Below are 21,526 nucleotides of genomic sequence, written 5' to 3' on the forward strand. Positions count from 1 at the left end.
CCTAAGTCGACTTTCAACTCATCTTGAAATCGAATTTTCCCAGTTGCAAAAATGACAAAGTCCACACATGTTATTCGATTTTTTTCAATAATTTTTAGGACTTTTACAGGATGTTGTCTAGTTACCAAAAAGATCAGTAAATGAATGAATAAATAAAAAATGAATTAAGAAAGGTTTTCTTGACAAAAACTATGTTAATTCGAAATCAACAAGTAATGGTCGAAAATCAACTCTGTGAGACATTGGCAGACTACAGTAAATAGAGTAGGGATATATAAGTCGACTTTCGACTCATCGATCAATCGACTTTATGTATTAAAAATTTGAAGTCGACTTTTTCCAGTTGCAAAAATTATAATGTCCACTCCTGGTATTCAATTTTTTGGTCAATAATTTTTAGGACTTTTACAGGATGTTGTCTACTTACCAAAAAGTTCAGTAAATTTATGAATAAATGAAAAAAATGAACGAAGAAAGGTTTTCTTGACAAAAAAAAAAAACTATATTATCTTGAAATCACAAATTGATTAATCAGTCTGTGGTCATAGGTACAAATATGTATGAGATATTTTCTTGTCAATTTTCTTATTAAAAACCTGGAAAGGGTTTGTTTGTTTGCATGCAAAGAAAATAAAATTAAAGAAAATGCTAAAGACTTCTGTAGCCAACTTCAAGTTGTCCAAGGATAAAGAACAGAATTACTGAGTACAAGTATGTTTCTATTTTTTATCCTCTCAACACCTTTGCTCATACTTTCAATTCACTTTAAGACACATTTCGAAAAGTCGACTGTCAAAAACTTTTCTATACCAAAATTAGGCCAATCAAAAGTCGACTTACGTAGGGAACGGATTTGTGCATGAAATGCTTTCTTATTTGGGAATTTTATCGACTTCGACTTTGCTATTCCAAAAGTCAATCACTCGAACGTAGACTTAGGGATGCCTGTCAGGAATCGTTCATCAAACCTTTCTTTTTGGGAAATTTGTTGACATTAATTTTTAACCTCAATTTAATACCAAACCTCAATTTAATACCAAAAGTTGGCTAATCTGAAGTCGACTTACGTATCCGTAATTGGATTTGTGCATTTGGAAATTTTATCGATTTCGACTTTTCAATTCCGAAAGTCAATTAAACGAACGTCGACCGACGGATCCCTGTCAGGAATCGTTCATCAAATATTTTCTTTCTGGGAAATTTGTTGACATTAATTTTTACTTAACCTCAATTAAATACCAAAAGTTGGCTAATCGGAAGTCGATTGAACGTCGACTTACGGATAGTTATCAGGAATTGACCTCAATTTAATACCAAACGTTTACCAATTGGAACTCGACTTACGTACCCCTATTAGGACTCATATCACTCATACATATTTTTTTGTGTGTAAAATTCTCGCTATCGACATTTTGATTCTTTAATTTTGACTAATCGAAAGTCGTCTAACATATGCCTATAAATTAAATGTTTTCCTCTTAGAAAAAAGTATAGAATTTCACTTTAGAGTTTTTATTTCCTAAAGTCGACTAATCGAAAATCGACTTATGGAACTGTCAAGATCAAGTTTTTTTATAAAAAATATCACTTTTTTGGAAAATTTATCGATTTAGACTTTTACTAATCCTTAATTTAATGCTTAATCGAAAGTCGACCTACATATCCCTTTTAAGAGACGTACATAAAATGATGTTTTTTAATGGACATATCCCCTGTGCCCTCACTTTCACACCCCCTGCTTCATCATTCTTACGCTATATGCTTGTGTGCAACAACTTCAGCTTTGGGATCACAAAAAAATTATCCACAATGCTTCAACATAACCTAGCTTTAATGCAAATGTAAATATAACCTAACCTCACTTTTAGACCTAAGCTAACACACCTACACACTTTCTCATTTCTCACATATATTGCACTTATCACACTTCCCCCTGAATGCACCCACCTTTCATTACACCTCATTTTTCTCCATCACTCTCCCACTTTAGGTAAAGAAACGAATGCCTTGAATACCTCAACATGTTCTGATTCGGCTGTGACACGAAGACGCCGCAAAAATGTAAGCAGTAAATTGACCTCATCATCGGAATCAACGACTGGCAGTGAAAATCGTTTGAATCGTTTAAGTTTGGCTGGAACATCGGTGTATGCTGGGCACCTGTCATCGCTGGTGTTGGGCAAGATCAAATCGCTGTGGAGCGTAAATTCGAATTCATCGGAAGGCGGTCTAAATCAATTTACAGGCAGGACATCTTAATACTACTACTACTGCACTTCAGTTAACATAATTCATTTTTGTTGTCGTTGTTGTTTTTGCATGATTTTTTGTTATTGTTGTTTGTCTAATATTTTTTGTGGGCGTAAATTCGAATTCATCGGAAGGCGGTCTAAATCAATTTACAGGCAGGACATCTTAATACTACTACTACTGCACTTCAGTTAACATAATTCATTTTTGTTGTCGTTGTTGTTTTTGCATGATTTTTTGTTATTGTTCTTCAAAGCCCGCCTTCTTTGTGTGGAGACCTGAGATCAATGCCAAATGTTAGACATTTTTCTTGGACTCCCTTTTATGGTTTTAAGTTTTCATGCTCGGAGCACAGACACAACCAGTTTCAATAGGGCGATGTGCTATTTTGGGACCAAGAAAAGAGAGAGGGAATGGATTCATCTCCCATTTTATCCTTGAAATGGCACATCTCCAGGATAAAACCGACGTGTCTGACCTTAAGATTTTTATTTGCATGTCTTTCTGAACGTTTTCATTTGTTTTTTCAATACCTTCAACTTATTTTTAACATCCTATTTTCCTCTCTCTTCTCTCTTTACAGCCAGCGATCATCTGGGCTCGGAGGCGGAAAAACAAAAAGACCAGCTACGTGCCCGTTTGGGTCTGCTACTGGATCATGATCAAAACGGCAATGCCAGCAATACCATCAACACCACCACCAGCAGCAGCGGCTCATCGCACAACATTAGCCCCGAACAGACCTTGGCCACCGGCAGCTCTGGCCTTTCCGTCGATCATTATGGTGGCAGCCAGCTATCGGTGGCCACCAAAGATGACACCTACAGCTTAAGTGGTAAAATGAAATCGTGCTCCCTCACCGACAGCAATGGTTATGAAATATTACCCCTAAAACCACGTAAATCGGTAGCCAGACGTTCGGCCCGCTCAGCCCAATTGGGCGGGAATAGCAAACGGAATGCCATTTATAAACCTGCAGCTTTACAGCAACAACAACAAACGCCTCCTGCCATACAATTGCCCCTGAAGCCGTTGTTCTTTGAGGTACCCTTGCAGGAGCCGGATCCACCATTTATTGGGCGCCAGTGGCTCATTCGAGAACTGGCCAATACTCTGACAGCCACAGAGACTCCAGGAGTTTTGATAAATGGCAATCCAGGCACCGGAAAGACGGCTTTTATTCTACAATTGGTGGAATATTCTTGTTTTGGGCGACGCAATGCCGCCGCCACTAGTGCGGACAGTGACCCGGATGGTATCTATTACCAAATCAGCTCGGTTACCGATCGTCTTCGCTCCTTGGCCTCCTATGTGGTGGGCTATCATTTTTGCCAGGCCGATGCCAATCTAACCTGTTTGGTACCCGACTTTGTTCACTCTCTGGCTGCCCAGCTGTGCCAGGCTCCCCAATTGGCCGCCTATCGGGAATATCTACTCAATGAAACCCATTTACAGGATATCCTAAGTGTCAAGGAATGTATTGCCGATGCCGAACGGGTCATGCGAATGGCCATTTTAGAGCCCCTGACCGTCCTTAAGAGGGCTGGAAAAATACCTGCCAAAACTTGCATTATCCTGGTGGATGCCCTGTGTGAGGCGGAATATCATCGCCCGGATCATGGCCACACCATTGCCACATTTCTTGCCAAAATGACTCAATACTTCCCCTCCTGGCTAAAGGTGGTGGCCACGGTGCGCACCCAAATGTTAGAATTTGTCAAAGGACTGTCCTACACCAAAATGACCTTGGATAGTTGGGCATCCAATGATCTACTGCAAAAGGATATGCTGGACTATATCACTTTTCGGGTAAACAACTCCATGGAAATTCAGAAAAATGTGGCTGTAGTCAAGGATCACAACACCGGACAATTGAAATTCATTGGCCACCTCCAGACGCTGACAAAGGGATCCATGTTATATGCCAAACTAATCTTGGATCTGATTGAAAAGGGCCAACTGGTCATCAAGTCCACGAGTTACAAAGTGCTGCCCATTTCATTGGCTCAAATCTTTCTGCTGCATTTTAATCTGCGTTTCCCGACGGCCTGTAGTTTTGAAAAGGCTTCGCCGATTTTGAACGTTTGCCTGGCTGCCCTCTATCCATTGACGCTGAACGAGATCTATTACACCGTATGCGCCATGAAAACCGATGAAGTTATGCCTTGGGATGAATTCTTGCAGAGATTCAAGTTGCTCGACGGCTTCCTGATCAAGCGTATCGACAACACGTATATGTTCTTCCATTCCTCCTTCCGGGAATGGCTGATTCGCCGTGACGAAGGAGAATCAACGAAATTTCTGTGTGATTTTCGTTTGGGTCATGCAGCAATTGCATTCCGTTTGTCAAGGTTGCAGGCTCCGCTGGATGCGGAACAAACGCTGGAATTGGGCCATCACATGCTGAAGGCGCACATTTATCGCAACAATCAGGGTCCACAATCGCCAAGGGATATGCAATCGTATTGGGTCTCCACCGTGTCCGATAATGTCTCGGCGGCCTTGGGTTCCTTGCGCAATGTCTACAGTCCGAATTTGAAGGTGTCCCGCCTTATTCTGCTGGCTGGAGCTTCTCCCCATTATCGCACGGAATTTATGGGCGATGCAACCATTCTTTGCATAGCAGCCTATGAAGGTATTGTGCCCATGGTTAGTTTGCTGCTGGAATTTGGGGCCGATGTGGGTCTGACCAACAGCCAGGGTTGTACACCCCTAATTTTGGCTGCCATGAGGGGTCACTGTGATGTGGTGCGTCTCCTGGTGGCCGCCGGCAGCAGTTTGGGTCAATGTGATACCACCCAACGCTGTGCCTTAGTTCAAGCGGCCCGCATGGGACGCCTCAATGTTGTGAAATATCTGCTGGCCTGTGATTGGACTCCCCGACCCGATTCCAATGATGTCAATCTGCCCACTGCCATACATCAGTCCCTGATTGCGGCCGCCTCCCAGGATCACATTACAATTCTGGAAGACCTGCTGGATATGGAAGATATTGATGTGAATACCATTGAACCTTGTTCTGGAGAGTTGGCCTTGACCTCGGCGGCCCGCAATGGCTGCTTGAACACTGTTGAGGTGTTACTGACACGTGGAGCCAACATTGATCTACACAATAAACAGGGTTTCACTGCTCTTGGCCTTTCCGTCAAAGAGGGTCATTGGGCTGTGGCCGATAAACTCCTACAAAATGGTGCTGATCTCGACGAACCTGTGACTTCGGCAAGAAAAACCGCCCTCATGATTGCGGCTGAAGAGGGCCATTTGGAAATACTTGAAATGCTCATTGAACGCGGCGCCAGTTTAGAGACCCAAGATCATGAAGGTTTCACAGCCCTGTCATGGGCCTGCCTTAGAGGACGCCAGACGGCAGCCAAAATCCTGATAGACAAGGGTTGCAATAAAAATCATGCCGATAATAATGGTCGAACAGGTCTCGATTTGGCCGCCTATCAAGGCTCCGCGCATTTGGTCCAGTATTTAATGGATCAGGGTGCACACATAGAACATGTTGACATCAATGGTATGCGACCATTGGATCGGGCTATCGCTTGCCGCAATATCCAGGTGGTGCAGGTGTTTTTGCGCAAGGGTGCCAAACTGGGCCCGACCACATGGAGCATGGCCATGGGTAAACCGGAAATTCTGGTGGTCTTACTGAATAAACTACTCGAAGATGGCAATGTGCTGTATCGGAAAAATCGTTTCCACGAAGCTGCCCACCGCTATCAATATGCCCTGAGGAAAATCTCCAATTTGGAAACGCTTCTTGAGCGCAGCGCCGTTTTTGCCCAGCTGAGAACGAATCTATTGTTGAATTTATCCAGATGCAAGAGGAAACTAAATGTGAGTAGAGAAAAAAAATTAGTTTTGCAAATTACTTAAAAAAGTGAGGTTATAATCGATTGTTTTGGGAACTATGGAATTTGGGTTAGTAAGGATTAGGGTTTGTAAGGATTTTGACCATTAGCCAAAGAAACCTCTCAACAAAATCCTTGTAATGAAATATGTAACTTTTAAAGAAATCGTTGGAAACCCCAAATCCAAAAATAGGGTTATAAAGATCGTATTATAAATTTTACTATTTTTGCCTTGAACAGAAGTTGATTTTTTGATCTTCCAAATTTTTCTTTTTCGACTAAAATTGATTTCGAGTTCAGATTTTTTAAAGTTTATTTCTGCTAAACAGATGATAATATCGATTGTTTAACTTTTTGATGGGTATTATTGCTAGTTGAAAGATTTAAATATATGGATCGGGCGTATTTGGGTAATACGGACGTATAAAACATTTGACCATAGTGGGGAAGTTGGTTTGTGTACGCTACGTTGAATTTTAGGGAACGCTGTAACGCTTAAAGACGATTGGTCGAATGTCGACTGACGTATCCCTATTCATTGACCAAGTGCAATAAATTTTAAAAAGGGATTGTTTTTTGTGTTTTTGTTGTGGAAATACAATTCTAAACCCTAACAAAATCCCTTGATGAGAGTCCCTATTATATTAGAAATCCAAATAATCGAAAAAAAAAGAAAAAGTCAAGTCGTGTTAGTTCAAAGTCCCAAATCGGAATAACTCTAGTTTAGTAAAAACTCTTCGATTTTTTTCCAGAGGTAGGTATTCTTACCCTGATTCCGGGAAATCATTTATTTCTTGGAGGACGTAACCAGGAAACCAGATTTTTGACCCGAAGTTCCGGGTTTACGACCCGGGATGGACCCGGATCCACTTACCCGATAGACAATACAGGTATCGTTTAAAAGCTTATGAAAATAACGACCGTTGACGTTTTATTTGGAGTCGGATTTTTTATAAAACTCCCAAAAAGTCAGAAGAGGCCCCATTCTGTGGGTCAACAAAGCTGATGCCAAATTGTAGCTGACACTCTTACCTTTCCAAAATGCTACAATTTGTATTAATATCTTTTTCCGGTCCAGAGAAATTCTCTTCTGCGCGAATTAAAGTTTTTCTAAATTTAAGCTTCCCAACGATACCTATATTGTCTATATCGGGTAATTGGGTCTAGTCGGGGTCTTGAACCCGGACTTTCGAGTCAAAAATCTGGAGTCCCCCAAGAAAAAAATAGTTTCCCGGGGTCAAAGTAAAAATACCTACCCCTGGAAAAAGATTTCGAACAAATTAAAGAGTTTTTACTAAACTAGAGTTAAGCCTAAAAATCTATATTTTTGATATTCCGAACCATTTTTAATAATTCCATCATGATATATATAGAGTTTTTTTTCAAACTGGATGATTGGTCCCGTGGGGGGGGGGGGGTTGTCTATTCGAAATTATGGATCTTTGTTGATAATTTTTTGTAAAAAAATATATTTTGAATTATCACTCAAAATATCGCGTTTCACACAAATCGATTTGAAATTTGCCTGTAATCTTGATTTTTATTAGGTTTTACCTCTAGGGCTTTTCGATTAGCAACTCTGACCAGAATACGGGATATGAACCGATTAAGTATGAATTTAACATAAATCAAGAATAGAAACCTTTTGAATCCAGCGGTTAGCAATCATACTCCTCAACCCCTTCTTTTTGTTCAATATTTTGTACTAATATTTTTTTCTTTCTTCTCTCATTCCAGGAACTTGATGAATCAATAGATTTGGCTTCGCAGGCTATTGCGCAAAAACCCAGCAGCTATGAAGGTTATTATGCCCGGGCCAAGGCACGCATGGAACATGGTGATTTGAATGAAGCCCTAGCCGATGCCAATGAGGCCATGCAAAAGGCGGCCCAAAGTGGCGTGTTAAATGAGGTCATAGAAGTGCTCAAACGTATACAGGCTGAACTGCTGCAGCGCATAACAAACGAGGGACGTAATCAACAGACTTCCTCGTCCACTTCGTCTGGTTACGAAGTAAGCAATGCCAGCGGTACATCGGCGGCCTTAAACGATGGAGGTGCCTTTGAATCTCAACAAGAGATAACGGATTTATAAATTCAGAGAGCCTTACATACACACACACACACAATAAAACGGGAGGTGCCTTTGAATCTCAGTAAAAGAGATAAATAATTTGTAAAATTTAGAAAATGAGAGACAGGATTGAGGTTCGTTTCTATCCAACTTAACGACATGCGAATTAGAATTTAAAATACATATATACATGGCAGTTACATTGATTTACTTATTAAACTTATTGGTAATTAAATTGTTTAAATCAACCACATGTTTTTTTTTACTTTTGTATTTATTTGTGAGTTCTTTTTAATTTTTGTTTTATTTGCTAAAAAATTTGGTTTAAATTAATATTTATAATAAATTATTCTATTGTATTTTATATATATATACTTGTTTATATATACACACACACTTTAATAGTTTCATTATTATTATTATCATTAATATAATTATAAAGTTTACGTTTCACATTTAGTTCGAATATATAAAAAACAAAAACCTTTTTTTATTTTTTAAAAACAGAATAATGTTTTTTTATGGTTATATAATAATACACGAGTTTTTCATGCATACAATTTATTATATTTTATATTATGGGATATTATTATTACTTATATATAAACAAGAGAATTTTTACTTTAAACTAAGCAAAGATTTGAAAACAAAAAAAGGAGAAAAATAAAAAAAGTTTGTGCAAAAAGTTAAAAATTATATGCGGTTTTCTTTCGAAAACACTTATTTGGGGTCTTTAGTAATACATACAAAAATTCTAATATGTAAATTGTTTACTTATGCATCTTGTATAGGAGATAATTGCATTTAATAAAAAAAATGGAAATACTTAGAACAGCATTTAGTCTCATTGTGGGTTGACATGATAGGGTTTGGAATCTGTGGAATATTAAACCTAATTTGGTTTTTGAGATAGGGCGGTATGATAAATTCAATTCTTTTTGTCATGCTCATTATCTGCATTGCCGTGATTTGGATTAGCTACCAAGGGCACCATCACCTGTAGATATGGTTCGTAGTCGGGACCTGAAAACAAAAATTAAATAAAATTAATTTAAAGAAATAACAGATAGTCGAAAATTTTAAAAGCGTGGCAAGCTCTTCCAAATTGTTTGAAATTTTCGAATTAAAATAGCTTGGAATCCGTTGATTTTAGGTGTAAATTATCTTAGGTAATATTGCATATAAATAACGAGTGTTAATTTGGTCGAAAATGTTAACGAGTTAACAAAGGGGGGTCTCTTTATTTCTTTTTGGAAAATATAGTTCACCCTTTAAACGGAATCGGGGGAAGTCAACATTTCCTACAAAATTATTATTCATATTCCGCTATTGGCCCTAGAAGACCTCAGAAGTCTAAATCTTACCTAAACGTTAATTCATATATATTAAGAACACATTTTATGGTTAAATCGGTACATTATGTGAGTTTATGAAAAATCTCCTACAAAGCACCATTTTAGAAGAATTAAGTAAGAGACAAAAATATTCTTTCTCAAATTTCACTAAGGGTCGTCAAAGAAAAGAAATCTATACTTCCACTGCATATCAAACAAATATTTCCATCAATATTCCCAAAGCAAATTTTAGGGTTATCTCCTACAAAGCATCGGTTTGAAAGTCATACAAGGCACCATTTTAGAAGAATTAAGTAAGAGACAAAAATATTCTTTATCAAATTTCATTATAGGTCACCAAAGACAAGAAACCTCTATTTCCCCTGCGTATCGAAAAAATATTCGCATCAATGTTCCCGAACTAAATTCGTACTTTATATAAGTCTATGCAAAAATCTCATACAAAGCATTGTTTTAGAAGGATGACATCAAAGACAACAACATTTTGCATCAAATTTAACTATAAGTCGCCAAAGAAAAGAAGTCTATATTTCCACTGCATATCAAAAAATATTTGCATCAATGTTCCCAAAGCATATTTTAGGGTTAAATCCGTAGATTACAAAAATCTCCTACAAAGCATCTTTTTAGAAGAAATAAGTAAAAGACAAAAATATTCTTCATCAAATTTCACTATAAGTCACCAAAGAAAAGAAATCTATATTTCCACTTCATATCAAACAAATATTTGTGTCAATGATCCCAAAGCATATTTTGGGGTTAAGGCCGAACTCTATGTGATTTTATACAAGAATCTCATACAAATCATCGTTCTAGAAGGATGACATCAAAGACAAAAACATTTTGCATCAAATTTAACTACAAGTCGCCAAAGATAAGAAGTCTATATTTCCACTGCATATCAAAAAATATTTGCTTCAATGTTCCCAAAGCGTATTTTAGGGTTAAATCCGTAGATTCCAAAAATCTTCCTACAAAGCATCATTTTGGAAGAAATAAATAAAAGACAAAATATTCTTCATCAAATTTCACTATAAGTTACAAAAGAAAAGAAATCTATATTTCCACTGCATATCAAAGAAATTTTGCATTAATGTTCCCAAAAAAGTCTCGAGAATATTTCCTATTTTTTTAAGAATTTCTAATCGACTTTGTTATAATAGATACCTGTATATGACATGAAATTTCGTTGTAGGGAAAAGGTGTCAAAGGAAGAAATGTTCTATACAAAATTTCCCTATAAATCTCAGAATAAACCCTACATCTATATACAATATTTGTTATGATAGTTACATTCGAAATTCATTCACTACAAATGATTATCCGTTTGCTATTTTTGGCTATTAATTTAACACTTTTTAATCCAGATCAAAATCTGCATTTATACTTCATTTTTTGAATAAAGTGTCAAAGAAAGAATTATTCTAGATCAAATTTCATTGTAAGTCGCTGAACAAAAGGATTTTGTATATTCAATATGTACCATGAAAAAATACCATTCATTTTTGTCATTTCTGAAAAATTTAGCACCTTTACCGATTTGCTGAAAATTTGCATATAATTTCACTGTGCAATAGCCAATCTCGGTTGTGGAAACTTGCAAGTGGACTTAATAGATTTCGTTTGTAGATCAAAACCTCAAAAGAGTTTCAGGTTCTTAGGGCCAAGCCTGTTGTTGCTAAGGCCTTTATTTTGTTTTGACTATACACAGAGGAACTCCTATAGTTTGAGATATATTTCGCAACATTTTGTATAGAGCTTTGAAATATGATAAAGATCTTTGAATCACATTCAATTTTATTGGTACAGAAAATGCTACATATCGGTCTATTGTAGGGAGTAGCCCCCATGTAAGGATAACTCCGATTTCGAGTATTTTTTACGTTTTGGCCATGTTTTGCGCCAGAGATTGGGATTTTGGGTTCTTATTATGTAGAAACGCTACAAAAATTTTTAATATGGGTAAACCTTTTGGCACAGCCCTTATACATATCAAAATACAGCAGACCTAAACGTGGATTAAATTAAATTACCAAAAGACTTCTAATGATATTCTCAAATTTTCGAATTTTCTTTCAAAAGGGCTAACAAAGCTCAAATCGTAAAAGTTTGAAATACTTTTTATGACCGCCATGAATATTTTTATTGAATTGTTTTTTTTAAACATCATCTTTCACTTACTCTGTTCCAGCACAGTCTCCAAATCATCAGGCTGTTCCAGTGTAGGTATATCGGCATTTGTTGATTCCTTTAGAATGACAATGATCTCCTTGGAGGCTTTGAGCAGGAACAAAGGAATATTCATGCGTATCAATTCCTTGTTGAGAGCGCCAATACCACGGCCAGCGGTGAAATCAAAATCTACAAGACAAGAACAAATCGATGATTTTTTTTCTTCAAGGAACTTCTCACAATGATTACAAACCATGAACATTTGAGCAATCCAAAATTACAGGTGCCGAACCATGAGTTTCCAATGCCTTAGAAATTCCGGTGCGCACCCATTCAATTGCAGGAAAATATAAAGAGCTGTGTTTGGGCCTTATCAAAATATAAGAAATGCCATGGGTGGTCTGTAAGTTGAGCGAACTTCATTAGATATTTTGAATATTACCAAGATTATGTTTCCACTTACACTCAATTTGTTAACTGTTAGTACGGGACGGGCCACACGATATACCAAAAATGCAACATCAGCTCCCACGCCCAAAAGAAGGCCAATCTCCACACCCACTGCCAAGCTTACCACAAATGTAATGGCCCCGGGTAAGAGTTCACGGCGACTGCAACGCCACAATGGTTTGATGACCTGAAGATAAATAAGGTTTTCATTATTATTTCCAAGAGTGAGAGCAATTTACCCTTTTCTACCAACCTCAAACTCAATCATAAATATAACCGCCGAAATAATCACAGCACTCAGTGAGGCCTTGGGAATATACTGGAAATATGGTGTCAATAAACCCAATGCCAATAGTACCAATGCACTGGTATAAAATCCACCAATTGGTGTTCTAACACCACTGGCATGATTTACGGCACTACGCGAGAAAGACCCCGTCACAGGTATTGAGGAGAAGAACGAACCACATATATTACTCAATGACAATGCCACAAGTTCACGTGTTGGCGAAATTCCAGCTCCGCCAAAAGCCTTTGATATTGCCACATTACCCAATACCGCAATTATGGGTAAAATAATCATTGAAGGACCCAACTCTTCCAACATTGCCGAATAATTTTGTGCAGTTTCTGTCCCATTTGCATTTAGAATTGTTGTTTTAAATTGTGGCAATTGAAATTCGGGTAAACCACTTTTCACTTTACCCGTTAAGATCAGTGGACATGCATCCTTGTTCTGACATGTGTAATAGGCTATGGTACTGCTTATTAAAACCACCAGAGCATTACGTCCGGTGGCCACAATCCAGAGGAAACTTTTCAGGAATTTGTTGGAATTTTGAAGTTTTAAGTCTTTCAGTTTCTGAAATGGAAACGCATTATTTATTATCAAATGATTTCCACAAAAAACCGTTTCCAAATATCTACTTACCCTTAATAGCAACAGAATAATAATGGCAGTAACACCTAAACTAAAATCCCCAATACGAATTTTATCTAAATTGAGAAACACAGATTTCATGGTGTTTATAAAACCGGAACCGGAACCACCACGCAAGCCCAAGAGACCCTAAAAAAAATATAATTATGTTAATATTAAAAAATATTAATGGTATATGAAAATGACTATAAGGAGCAACATTTTTAAGAAAGTCGTAATGAACGAGGTCTTCAAATTATGTGCAACATACATCGAAATGATTTTTGTACTCTGTACATTATTTTATTTGCAATAGTTTCTTATAATCTCTAGTTCCTTGTAACCATTCTCCTTGATTTTTTTTTGCTCACCTTGATTTGTGATGTTCCAATAATAACTGCGGTGGCTGATGTGAAACCCACTGTAACGGGCAAAGATATCAAGTCAACCAATGCGCCTGAAAGTATGCCAAGAAATTTGCAACAATAAAGATAAGTTAAAGCAGGAAGGTATTATACCTAGAAAACGTAATAAATGAATATTTTAGAAAACGAAACATTTTCCTGAAAAAAAGTTATTCGTGATGGAATTCAAGCGTTTCTTTAGATTTGTCTGGAAAACCACAAGTGGCTATCGTTAGAGCACTCCAGCATTTAAATGTGAATGACAGCCTGTTCCACGATCTCGAAAGAAAATTTGTGCGAACGAAGGCTACTCACTCACTTTCGTATAAGAATGCGTTCCACTATCTTTCGTTCTTTCTTTCGCATAGCCTTACGTGATTCAGTGTTGCTAAATATTTTTTTGGAAAAATTAATCGCGAAATAAAGCAAAAAAAAAGCGTCAAATGTCTAATTTAAACGCGAAAAAGCAGCAGTGGCTCTGTCTCAACTGACATTTCAGTTGTAAACAAACAAATTGTAAATAAACAAACGAAATAAAATTTCTAGTGATTGTGTTCAAACTATTTGTGCTCTTAGAAAATAAAAAAAAGAATATTTCCGTAGCCCTATTTTTTATGGAGGAGGTTCGAAATGTGCCACGGAGGAATTTAAGAGATGCTTCGAATTTATTTGAAGTACCTAACAACCAGTAAGTATGATTGTATTTTTACATTTTTGAAATAATAAAAAATGATTTTTTCTAGGTTTGTGGCCAACTTTCGTGTGTCGAAGGAAGTTTTCGGGCTCTTTTGGATATGATGGAAGAGAAGTGGGTGCCCGGTTGCAGAACTACCCAAATCCGCCCCGATTTAAAACTTCTTCTGCTGCTTCCAAAAATTGGCATTCCTCTGGCGAACACAGGATTCTCCTCCATTTACTCAACTAGTGCCCGCAGCTGTGTAGTTGATGATTTTTTCGTGCTGGAATTGAGAAAATAAAAAATATATATATTTGTTGTTCACATATTAAATTGCATTTATTATTTTTACTTACATTTTTGTTTCCATTTTCAATCAAGCAATGTTTATGTTAAAACAATTTTCCTTAATTGTTATTATACGATAGCAAACACACAAGTGACTGATTTTGACATTTGTGTTCGCATGCGTACGAAAGAAAAAAGATAGTGGAACGCAAAATTACACTGAAATGCTTACGTTTTCGTTCGCTTTGATTTTCGTGCAAATTTTCGTTCTGATAGATTTTAGTGGAACGGAAATCAGCTGTTTGTCGTGTAAAAGTTGTGCGAACGTGTTCTTTCGATATCGTGGAACTGGCTGTGAATCTTTTGTGTGTCGTACCTTCGCCCGTTACAGTGATACTGACAGCGAAGCCCGACGTCACAGCAGAAATGATTCGAAAAGTAAAGAAGCTACTTGATAGAAATCCGCGTCACAGTGGCCGAAAAATGGCTCGTGAGCTGAACATATCGCAATATTCCATTCGGCAAGTATTAAAAAATGGTCTCGGGGTAAAGCCATTGAAATTCCAAAAAGTGCAAGAACTTACACCTCAACAGAAAGAAGATAGACTCAAAAGAGCTAAAAAGTTGTTCCGCTTGGCCGAAAGTGATGAACTGCCGAATTTGGGTTTCTCCGATGAAAAAACATTCGTTGTCCAGCAGTTTGTAAACAAACAAAATGATCGTGGATCGGGTTTACTTGCAGAAGAGGTCAGTAGAAAATGTGCACCTTCGGTTGGCCACCAGAACTCAAGCGCCAGCCATGGTGTTGGTGTGGGCCGCCATAACAGTCGATGGTCGCTCTCCACTCCTATTAATCGACCGTGGCATCAGAATAATTGCCGAATATTATGGCGAAAATATTCTGGAGGGTGTATTAAAGCTTTGGACCTTGGACATTCCACCAGGACTCAGCACCATCGCACTCATCACGCGCCACCTACGAGTGGTTACAAAATGAGGTTCCTCGCTTCATTTCCAGCGCATAATGGCCACCAAAATCTCTGGCTACCAATCCGTTGGACTATTGTGTCTGGAGTACTTTGGAATGCAAGGTTGGCACTAAAAAATACCAAAGTATCGATCACCTCAAACAAGCGGTTCGCAGGGAATGAGCCAAAATACCGCAGAGCAACATTCGGGCAGCGTGTTACAGTTTCATCGGCCGTTTGAAGGCCATAATTCGTTCCAAAGGTAAAAAATTCGAACAAATCTAAATTTATTCTAAAATTTGAAGCTATTTCCGACATTGTTTGCTTTCATTTAATAAAATTTAAAAAAAGTAAAAATTATGGCGTTTAACTTTGTTGCATTTTTTATCTCACCCTGTATATGGGAGCTTTAGCTATATCTGAACCGATTTTCATCAAATTCGACATACTTGTCTTTAGGTGCCAATTGGTCGTACCCAACATACCAAAAATACAATGCAGCTTGAGAACAATATTATAAAAATATAATTTTTCAACAATGCTTGAGAAACACTTATGTTCCACAAACATTTCTCAAATCTGTCCCTTGTTGACAAATTAGTTTTGATTTTTTGTGAAAATTGTCAGCAAGAAATTATTTTCTTTGGCAGAAAACAAAATCACGCGAATTTAGGACCCATTTCTGGACCGAACCCTTAAGGTATGCATGAATAATAAATCCGGGAAACTTTCACATAAATTATTCCAATCCCATTTCAGATTGGAAGCATCAAAAAAGTTGAAGGAATTCAATAGATGTGTAGTCTTAGTGGAAGAGATGCAGAAGTTCAAATAAGGGAGAAGAAAGCGTCAGGGTATCAAGGCCACATGAGGCAGTGACTACTGGGATGTCCATCAAGGAAAAAATGTGAAAAATGATTAAAAATTTAAAATATAATAATATTATATACTATTACAAAAATAAGCTTATTATAATATTATTTTTGTAAGCTTATTCTACAATTTCAAGTATAAGCTTATAAATAAGGGTTCCGTTTCGATTATTCTATACTTGTTACACAAACATTTTTCAATGTTTTCTCAAGATTTTCTCAAGCTTAAGGCTTATGTTCATAAGCTTATTGTAATATTATTCTCAAGCCATTTTGGTATGTTGGGTAATTACAAAATTCAATACTATTCTACCAGGGCCATGGTAGAATTACAAGGTAACCCTTTCAGGCCAGCTGGTATCAATTTGATATGTCAAAAAATTGTTGTAATTTGAATTCGCCTTCGTTTACACATAAGAAAATTGTTGCATGATTTCAAACTTTAACAATGCTATTGATAGAAAATCGAGATTTTACGTTTTTATAGAGTATGAGGGAAAAAGTGTATATTCAACTAATGGTAGGCATAGGTAATATGGAGATCTAAAATTCGTGGATATTTTTGAATAAGTGAAACAGGGAATCAATTTCATATAGGAGATAAACCGATACATGAAATTTCATCATCTTATTTGTACGGATTTTCAACTATGTTATACACTATAGGGCTTCAACAGTGAAAGGTGAATGATTCCTAAGCATATTGGATTGGTTTGGGGAACAAAACCTGTCTGCTATACATTTCATAGCTGAGCAAATAATATGCGTGGACTTACAGTAGACTCAGCCCCCTGTATCTTCTGCAATCTTTGATACAAATCTTAAGTAAGCCTGAGGAGTAAATATACCCTAAAGTACCTTTTAGGTAGCATGTCACTACAGCGAGAAAGCTGACGATGCAGCAAAAGAAAAAAGGGTACACCCCAGAACCACCACAAAACCTAATTTTAAAGCATCAAAACTAATTTTCCGTATATTTTCTTGTAAAGAACATTATCGCTGTTGAATATGAAATCAACGTTGCCAATGTTACCAAGACTGCATGCTGTGTAAGGATGATGAAGAGATAACAACGATTGGACATCTATTATCGCAAATGTCCTTCGTTGGCGCGCTGGAGACTACGATCACTCCATTTCCAGTCTCTGTGATTTTCAAAAATGTTGTATTGAACGTGCTATAATCAAACCAAGATGCAGCGGCTTCAGCATTACTTTCAATCGATGTTGGAAGTTTTGAATATTTGCTTTTATAATAGAAAAAAACAACAATTTTGAACATTTTTGATTCAATATTTTGATTGGAAAAACAATTTGCCCCAAATTTTGTACTTCAAAACAATTCGCCCTGACTACAACTTTGACATATCAAGTTTCCAAAAAAAGTTGCTTTGTTGTAATTTTCGCCTGGTATTTCTACCATGATTTGGGCTGATATTAGACGTTTGGTGCACAATAAAAGGCAAATCGGACGAAGATATATATGGGAGCTATATTTAAATTTTGATCGATTATCTCAATATGATTCGTCCTTGGGTCAAACAAATGACTTGTACAAAATTTTATCAGGATAGGGCAATATATGCGACCTCTACTTTGTTTACAAAATTACATGGGAAGACAGACGGACCGACGGACATGCATAAATCGACTGAGAATGTGATTCTATACAGATCACGAAATGGAACTATGGGTCGATCTAGTTTCCTTTTGCCTATATACAAACAATGCGATTTACGAAGACATCGTCGTAGCTACCAGGCTAGTAGCTATAAAACTGGGTTAATGTCCCGAAATGAGTGTAAATTTCCCAGCACATGTAACTCTTATCAACTGAAAGTTAGGGAATTGACATTGTGGCTACACTGATTGTTTAAGGGAAATGGACGAATAAAGGTGACGATGTGGCTAATTTATGGACAACAGTTAAATCGATTTGGCACTGTAAGTAAGGATTAATATAACCTTAGTGAGTAATACTACGACCTATCAAATATGTGAAGGAGGTACCACCAAATGTTATCCCAAGTCACGTTCGCAATTAGTCAAATTAAATAAACCCAGTAAGTTTAAAATTTATTACATGAAACATCATAAAGAGATAGGAAGTTAAACCGACAAAAAACTCCTATATAAACATACTATTAGTTTGTGAAATTAATCTGCCAGACAGCCAAACGGGAAATGGGTTAAACCCAATCACGTGTATTGACACAAATGGTCACAATTGGTAACATACCTGTTATTTGGTACGTTTTTATTAATTAGTTCCCTTATTTACATATTCAAGACCTAGATTATTTTCTAACAAGAAATGTGTTAAACTAGGTTATTTTGTTGGTTTTTTTTTCTCTCTCTCACAAATTTTTTGTTTGTATAATATCATTTGAAATTTCAAATAAATAACAAATATCTGAAGCAATTAAAAAAATGTTTACAATCCATTTAATTAAATCAAACAAACTTTTAGAACTTTGGAATCGATTCAAATCTCAAATGATATTTACGTTTCTACACAATTGTATGAAAATATATTGTTGCAATTACAATGCAAATAAATATGTTTTAATTTGTCATAAAATAATTCAAATAGATATCTAATTAGAAATATATATAGAGAATTAATTGATATTTAATTGTTTAAAAAATGCGCATAATACATTTCTAATAAGGTGAATAAAACAAATACAATGAATGTGGTTAGAATACGTCACGTCCAAGTTCGTTTTTTTTTTCAAAATAGCTTTCGTATTGTTTCAATATTTTCGTTCCAGGGGAAAAAAATCTTAGTCCGAATTTACAGTTGGAAAGTCTTTGTTTGTAGGAGAGAGGGTTAGATAGAATATAAATAATCGCTCGCTCTCACAAAGACACTAATCGTAATTATAAAAATTTCTGAAAAAAATGTCTTTTATAAATGCAAGAGACGAGTTCAAAAGAGAACTGTAAAAATTAGCGCAAATAGGTATTTTACAGAACTGCAAGAATATAAAAGTTTTTACTACGATAACCAATTTCCCTTTATGATATCGAAGAAAATTGCAAATCTAGTAATTCTTGCAGGTACTGGAACAGAGCAAATGTGTATTTTTGCTCTGTTCCATAACTTTTTAGAATCAACTAGATTTGCATTTTTTTTCAATTTTTTTCCTCCACATTCATAACATGTTCTTTTTAATTTTTTGAAGTTTCGAATACCTTTGTTTTTGGAAACTTTTTTGAAGCCATCATACTTGTAAGCAAATATATCGGTACTTAATCCAGTTTTTGATTAAATAATCCAATGAAAATAAGCTTTAAAAGTACAACATTTAATTGGGTGATGTACAGTAAGACACTTCACAGATGATGATATTAATATTAAGGATGTTCACACTTTAAGATTATACTTGCTCTTTTGGACTCGCAAAGGCTGCAAAATGCCATAGAATGTTTGCTGATGGAAACATGTATATTTTGTTTGATTATAAAGCTGCAGGCATACCAAACAAGATTTCACCTTTTCGTGTGTCCTCTTTAATACCCAGCAGTGAAAATTAGCCTTAAATGTACACAATTTAATCGGATGATGTGCAGTACGGGTTGGAAATACATAAGGCGCATATTTGGCCGGCTTAAGTCATCTGCTGGCTTCTTCGTAGATGAACAAAGGAGTTTTAGGTTGACTTAGTCCAATTTTGGCCCTAGGCTCCTTTGTTCATTTCCGAGAAGCCAGCCTTAAGTCACTTCACAGATGATGATATTAATATTAAGGATGTTCACACTTCATGATTACACTTTGGGTATTTTGCCATTCAAAAGCTGCCAAAATGCCCAGAGAATGCTTCTGATGGTCAATACCAAACTGGATCTAGCCTTTCGTGTGTTCTCTTTAAAAACCCAGTTGAAGAAGGTCTTGCGAAATGCAGAAGTGAATAGAAATGACAACTTATACATAACCAGTAAGGAAAATTCAAAAGTCAGACGGACCGACTATACGACCACCACTATGCATACTTAGTAGAGCTCTTGTAAAAAAAGAATTCATTTGAAGTAGATCATACCACTTATCAACATTGGCTTTAGAGCAATATTATTGGGTTTCAGAGGGAACTATTATATGGGATGCATATTCACATAAACATGAAATCGGATAAAGATATATATTGGGAGCTATATCCAAATCTGAACGAATTTTGATACAATTTGGCAGAGGTATTTCTGGGTTGTATCTGATATCTGGTACCAAATATCATTATTGTGGAGTACATATTACATGGGGACTTAACACAAAATCGGATGAAACATATATATAGCAATATCTGAACCGATTTACACCAAATTTCAAGTACTTGCTACTAGACTGAATTCGGTCGGTGGTGCCAATTCAAGTCATTTGAGCTGAAATTGGCCATTTTATGCACAATAACTCGAAATCGGTGGAAGATATGTATAGGATCTATATCTTAATTTGAACCTATTCTCACCAATTTCAATAGGATTCGTCCTTGGACCAAACAAATATTATTTGGAAAATTGCGTCTTAATTGGATAGTAAATGCGAGCTGCATTTTGTTCACAAGAATACATGGACAGACACAGACCGACATGCAAAATCGACTCAGAAAGATTCTATGGAGATGCTCAGAAGTAACTAGGGTCTATCTCGCTTCCCCATGTTACAAAGACAAAAACATACTACCCTTACCTCCATATAGTGTAGGGTATAAAAGGTCACAGTCTTTTGACCTTGTGCAGAAAAATAAACAACGGTATAATAAAAACTAAAGGAATGCTCGGAAAGATTTGAATCAGCTCGATTTAGGGAAACGAGGAAAATATGCTTACTCATATCGAGCGACATCGAAAAATTGATTGTACTCGTTTTTTCTGCTCCCACAAGTGCACTAGCTCGAATCGAGCGAATTTCACTCTTTGAACAAAATCGAACGAGAATTTGGGAGCCTGATTTAAACACAATCAGACTTGTAGTAGGGACTGTGGAAAATAAGATATAGAAAGGTGAGAATATATAAAACGCTCGCTGTTTTGATGCTTAAGTCATCGGCTGGCTTCTTCGTAGGGGAAGAGAAAATTAGTTTTAAGGTCGATTTCTAGTTCGATTTTGGACCTACGCTCTTTGTTATTTTCCGAAGAAGTCAGCCGATGACTTAAGCCAGTGTAAAAATAAGCGTTTTATGTTTATTACAACCTTAAAGGTGAGGGTACATAAAAAATACTATTCCATAGACCTTCTCAATTAA

The 21,526-nt window shown here is 36.5% G+C and overlaps 2 protein-coding genes and 1 long non-coding RNA gene across 6 annotated transcripts in view; 2 read left to right on the plus strand and 1 right to left on the minus strand.

Annotated features, from left to right (window-relative positions):
- LOC109612096 (protein TANC2-like) overlaps nucleotides 1-8,226 on the plus strand; it is a 252,459-nt gene extending 244,233 nt beyond the window's left edge. For 3 of the 4 annotated variants that reach the window (XM_059131231.1, XM_059131233.1, XM_059131234.1), the window contains 3 exons: nucleotides 1,991-2,245; nucleotides 2,834-6,093; nucleotides 7,845-8,226. In XM_059131231.1, the coding sequence (XP_058987214.1) occupies nucleotides 1,991-2,245; nucleotides 2,834-6,093; nucleotides 7,845-8,201 (3,872 nt within the window). In that variant the 3' untranslated portion in view covers nucleotides 8,202-8,226. The remainder of the gene's footprint in view (nucleotides 1-1,990; nucleotides 2,246-2,833; nucleotides 6,094-7,844) is intronic. The other variant, XM_059131232.1, reaches the window with a different exon arrangement.
- Nucleotides 8,227-8,435: 209 nt separating this feature from the next.
- LOC131806688 (sodium-independent sulfate anion transporter-like) lies at nucleotides 8,436-13,589 on the minus strand. The gene is made up of 7 exons (XM_059131235.1): nucleotides 13,448-13,589; nucleotides 13,089-13,226; nucleotides 12,411-13,019; nucleotides 12,171-12,344; nucleotides 11,961-12,108; nucleotides 11,717-11,896; nucleotides 8,436-9,203 (listed from the first exon to the last, which is right to left on the minus strand). Exons 2-7 carry the CDS (start codon nucleotides 13,176-13,178, stop codon nucleotides 9,109-9,111), a joined length of 1,296 nt encoding a protein of 431 aa, XP_058987218.1. The 5' UTR covers nucleotides 13,179-13,226; nucleotides 13,448-13,589; the 3' UTR covers nucleotides 8,436-9,108.
- A 155-nt stretch (nucleotides 13,590-13,744) lies between these two features.
- On the plus strand, nucleotides 13,745-14,489 carry LOC131806689 (uncharacterized). The gene is made up of 2 exons (XR_009344141.1): nucleotides 13,745-14,168; nucleotides 14,224-14,489. It is a non-coding gene; the product is annotated as an uncharacterized LOC131806689 (long non-coding RNA).
- Nucleotides 14,490-21,526: the final 7,037 nt, after the last annotated feature.

Source organism: Musca domestica, unplaced genomic scaffold, assembly GCF_030504385.1.
Source record: "Musca domestica strain aabys unplaced genomic scaffold, Musca_domestica.polishedcontigs.V.1.1 83, whole genome shotgun sequence".
Taxonomy (NCBI): Eukaryota; Metazoa; Arthropoda; class Insecta; order Diptera; family Muscidae; genus Musca; species Musca domestica.

What these genes read in the sequence shown, in the direction of transcription:
- LOC131806688 (XM_059131235.1), bottom strand. Translation starts at nt 13,178, where the DNA reads ATGAAATCTGTGTTTCTCAATTTAGATAAAATTCGTATTGGGGATTTT. An exon ending in TTATTCTGTTGCTATTAAGG is followed by an intron (nt 13,020 to 13,088) that starts GTAAGTAGATAT and finishes TTTCCATTTCAG; the next exon opens with AAACTGAAAGACTTAAAACT. An exon ending in TAACAGTTAACAAATTGAGT is followed by an intron (nt 12,109 to 12,170) that starts GTAAGTGGAAAC and finishes CTCAACTTACAG; the next exon opens with ACCACCCATGGCATTTCTTA.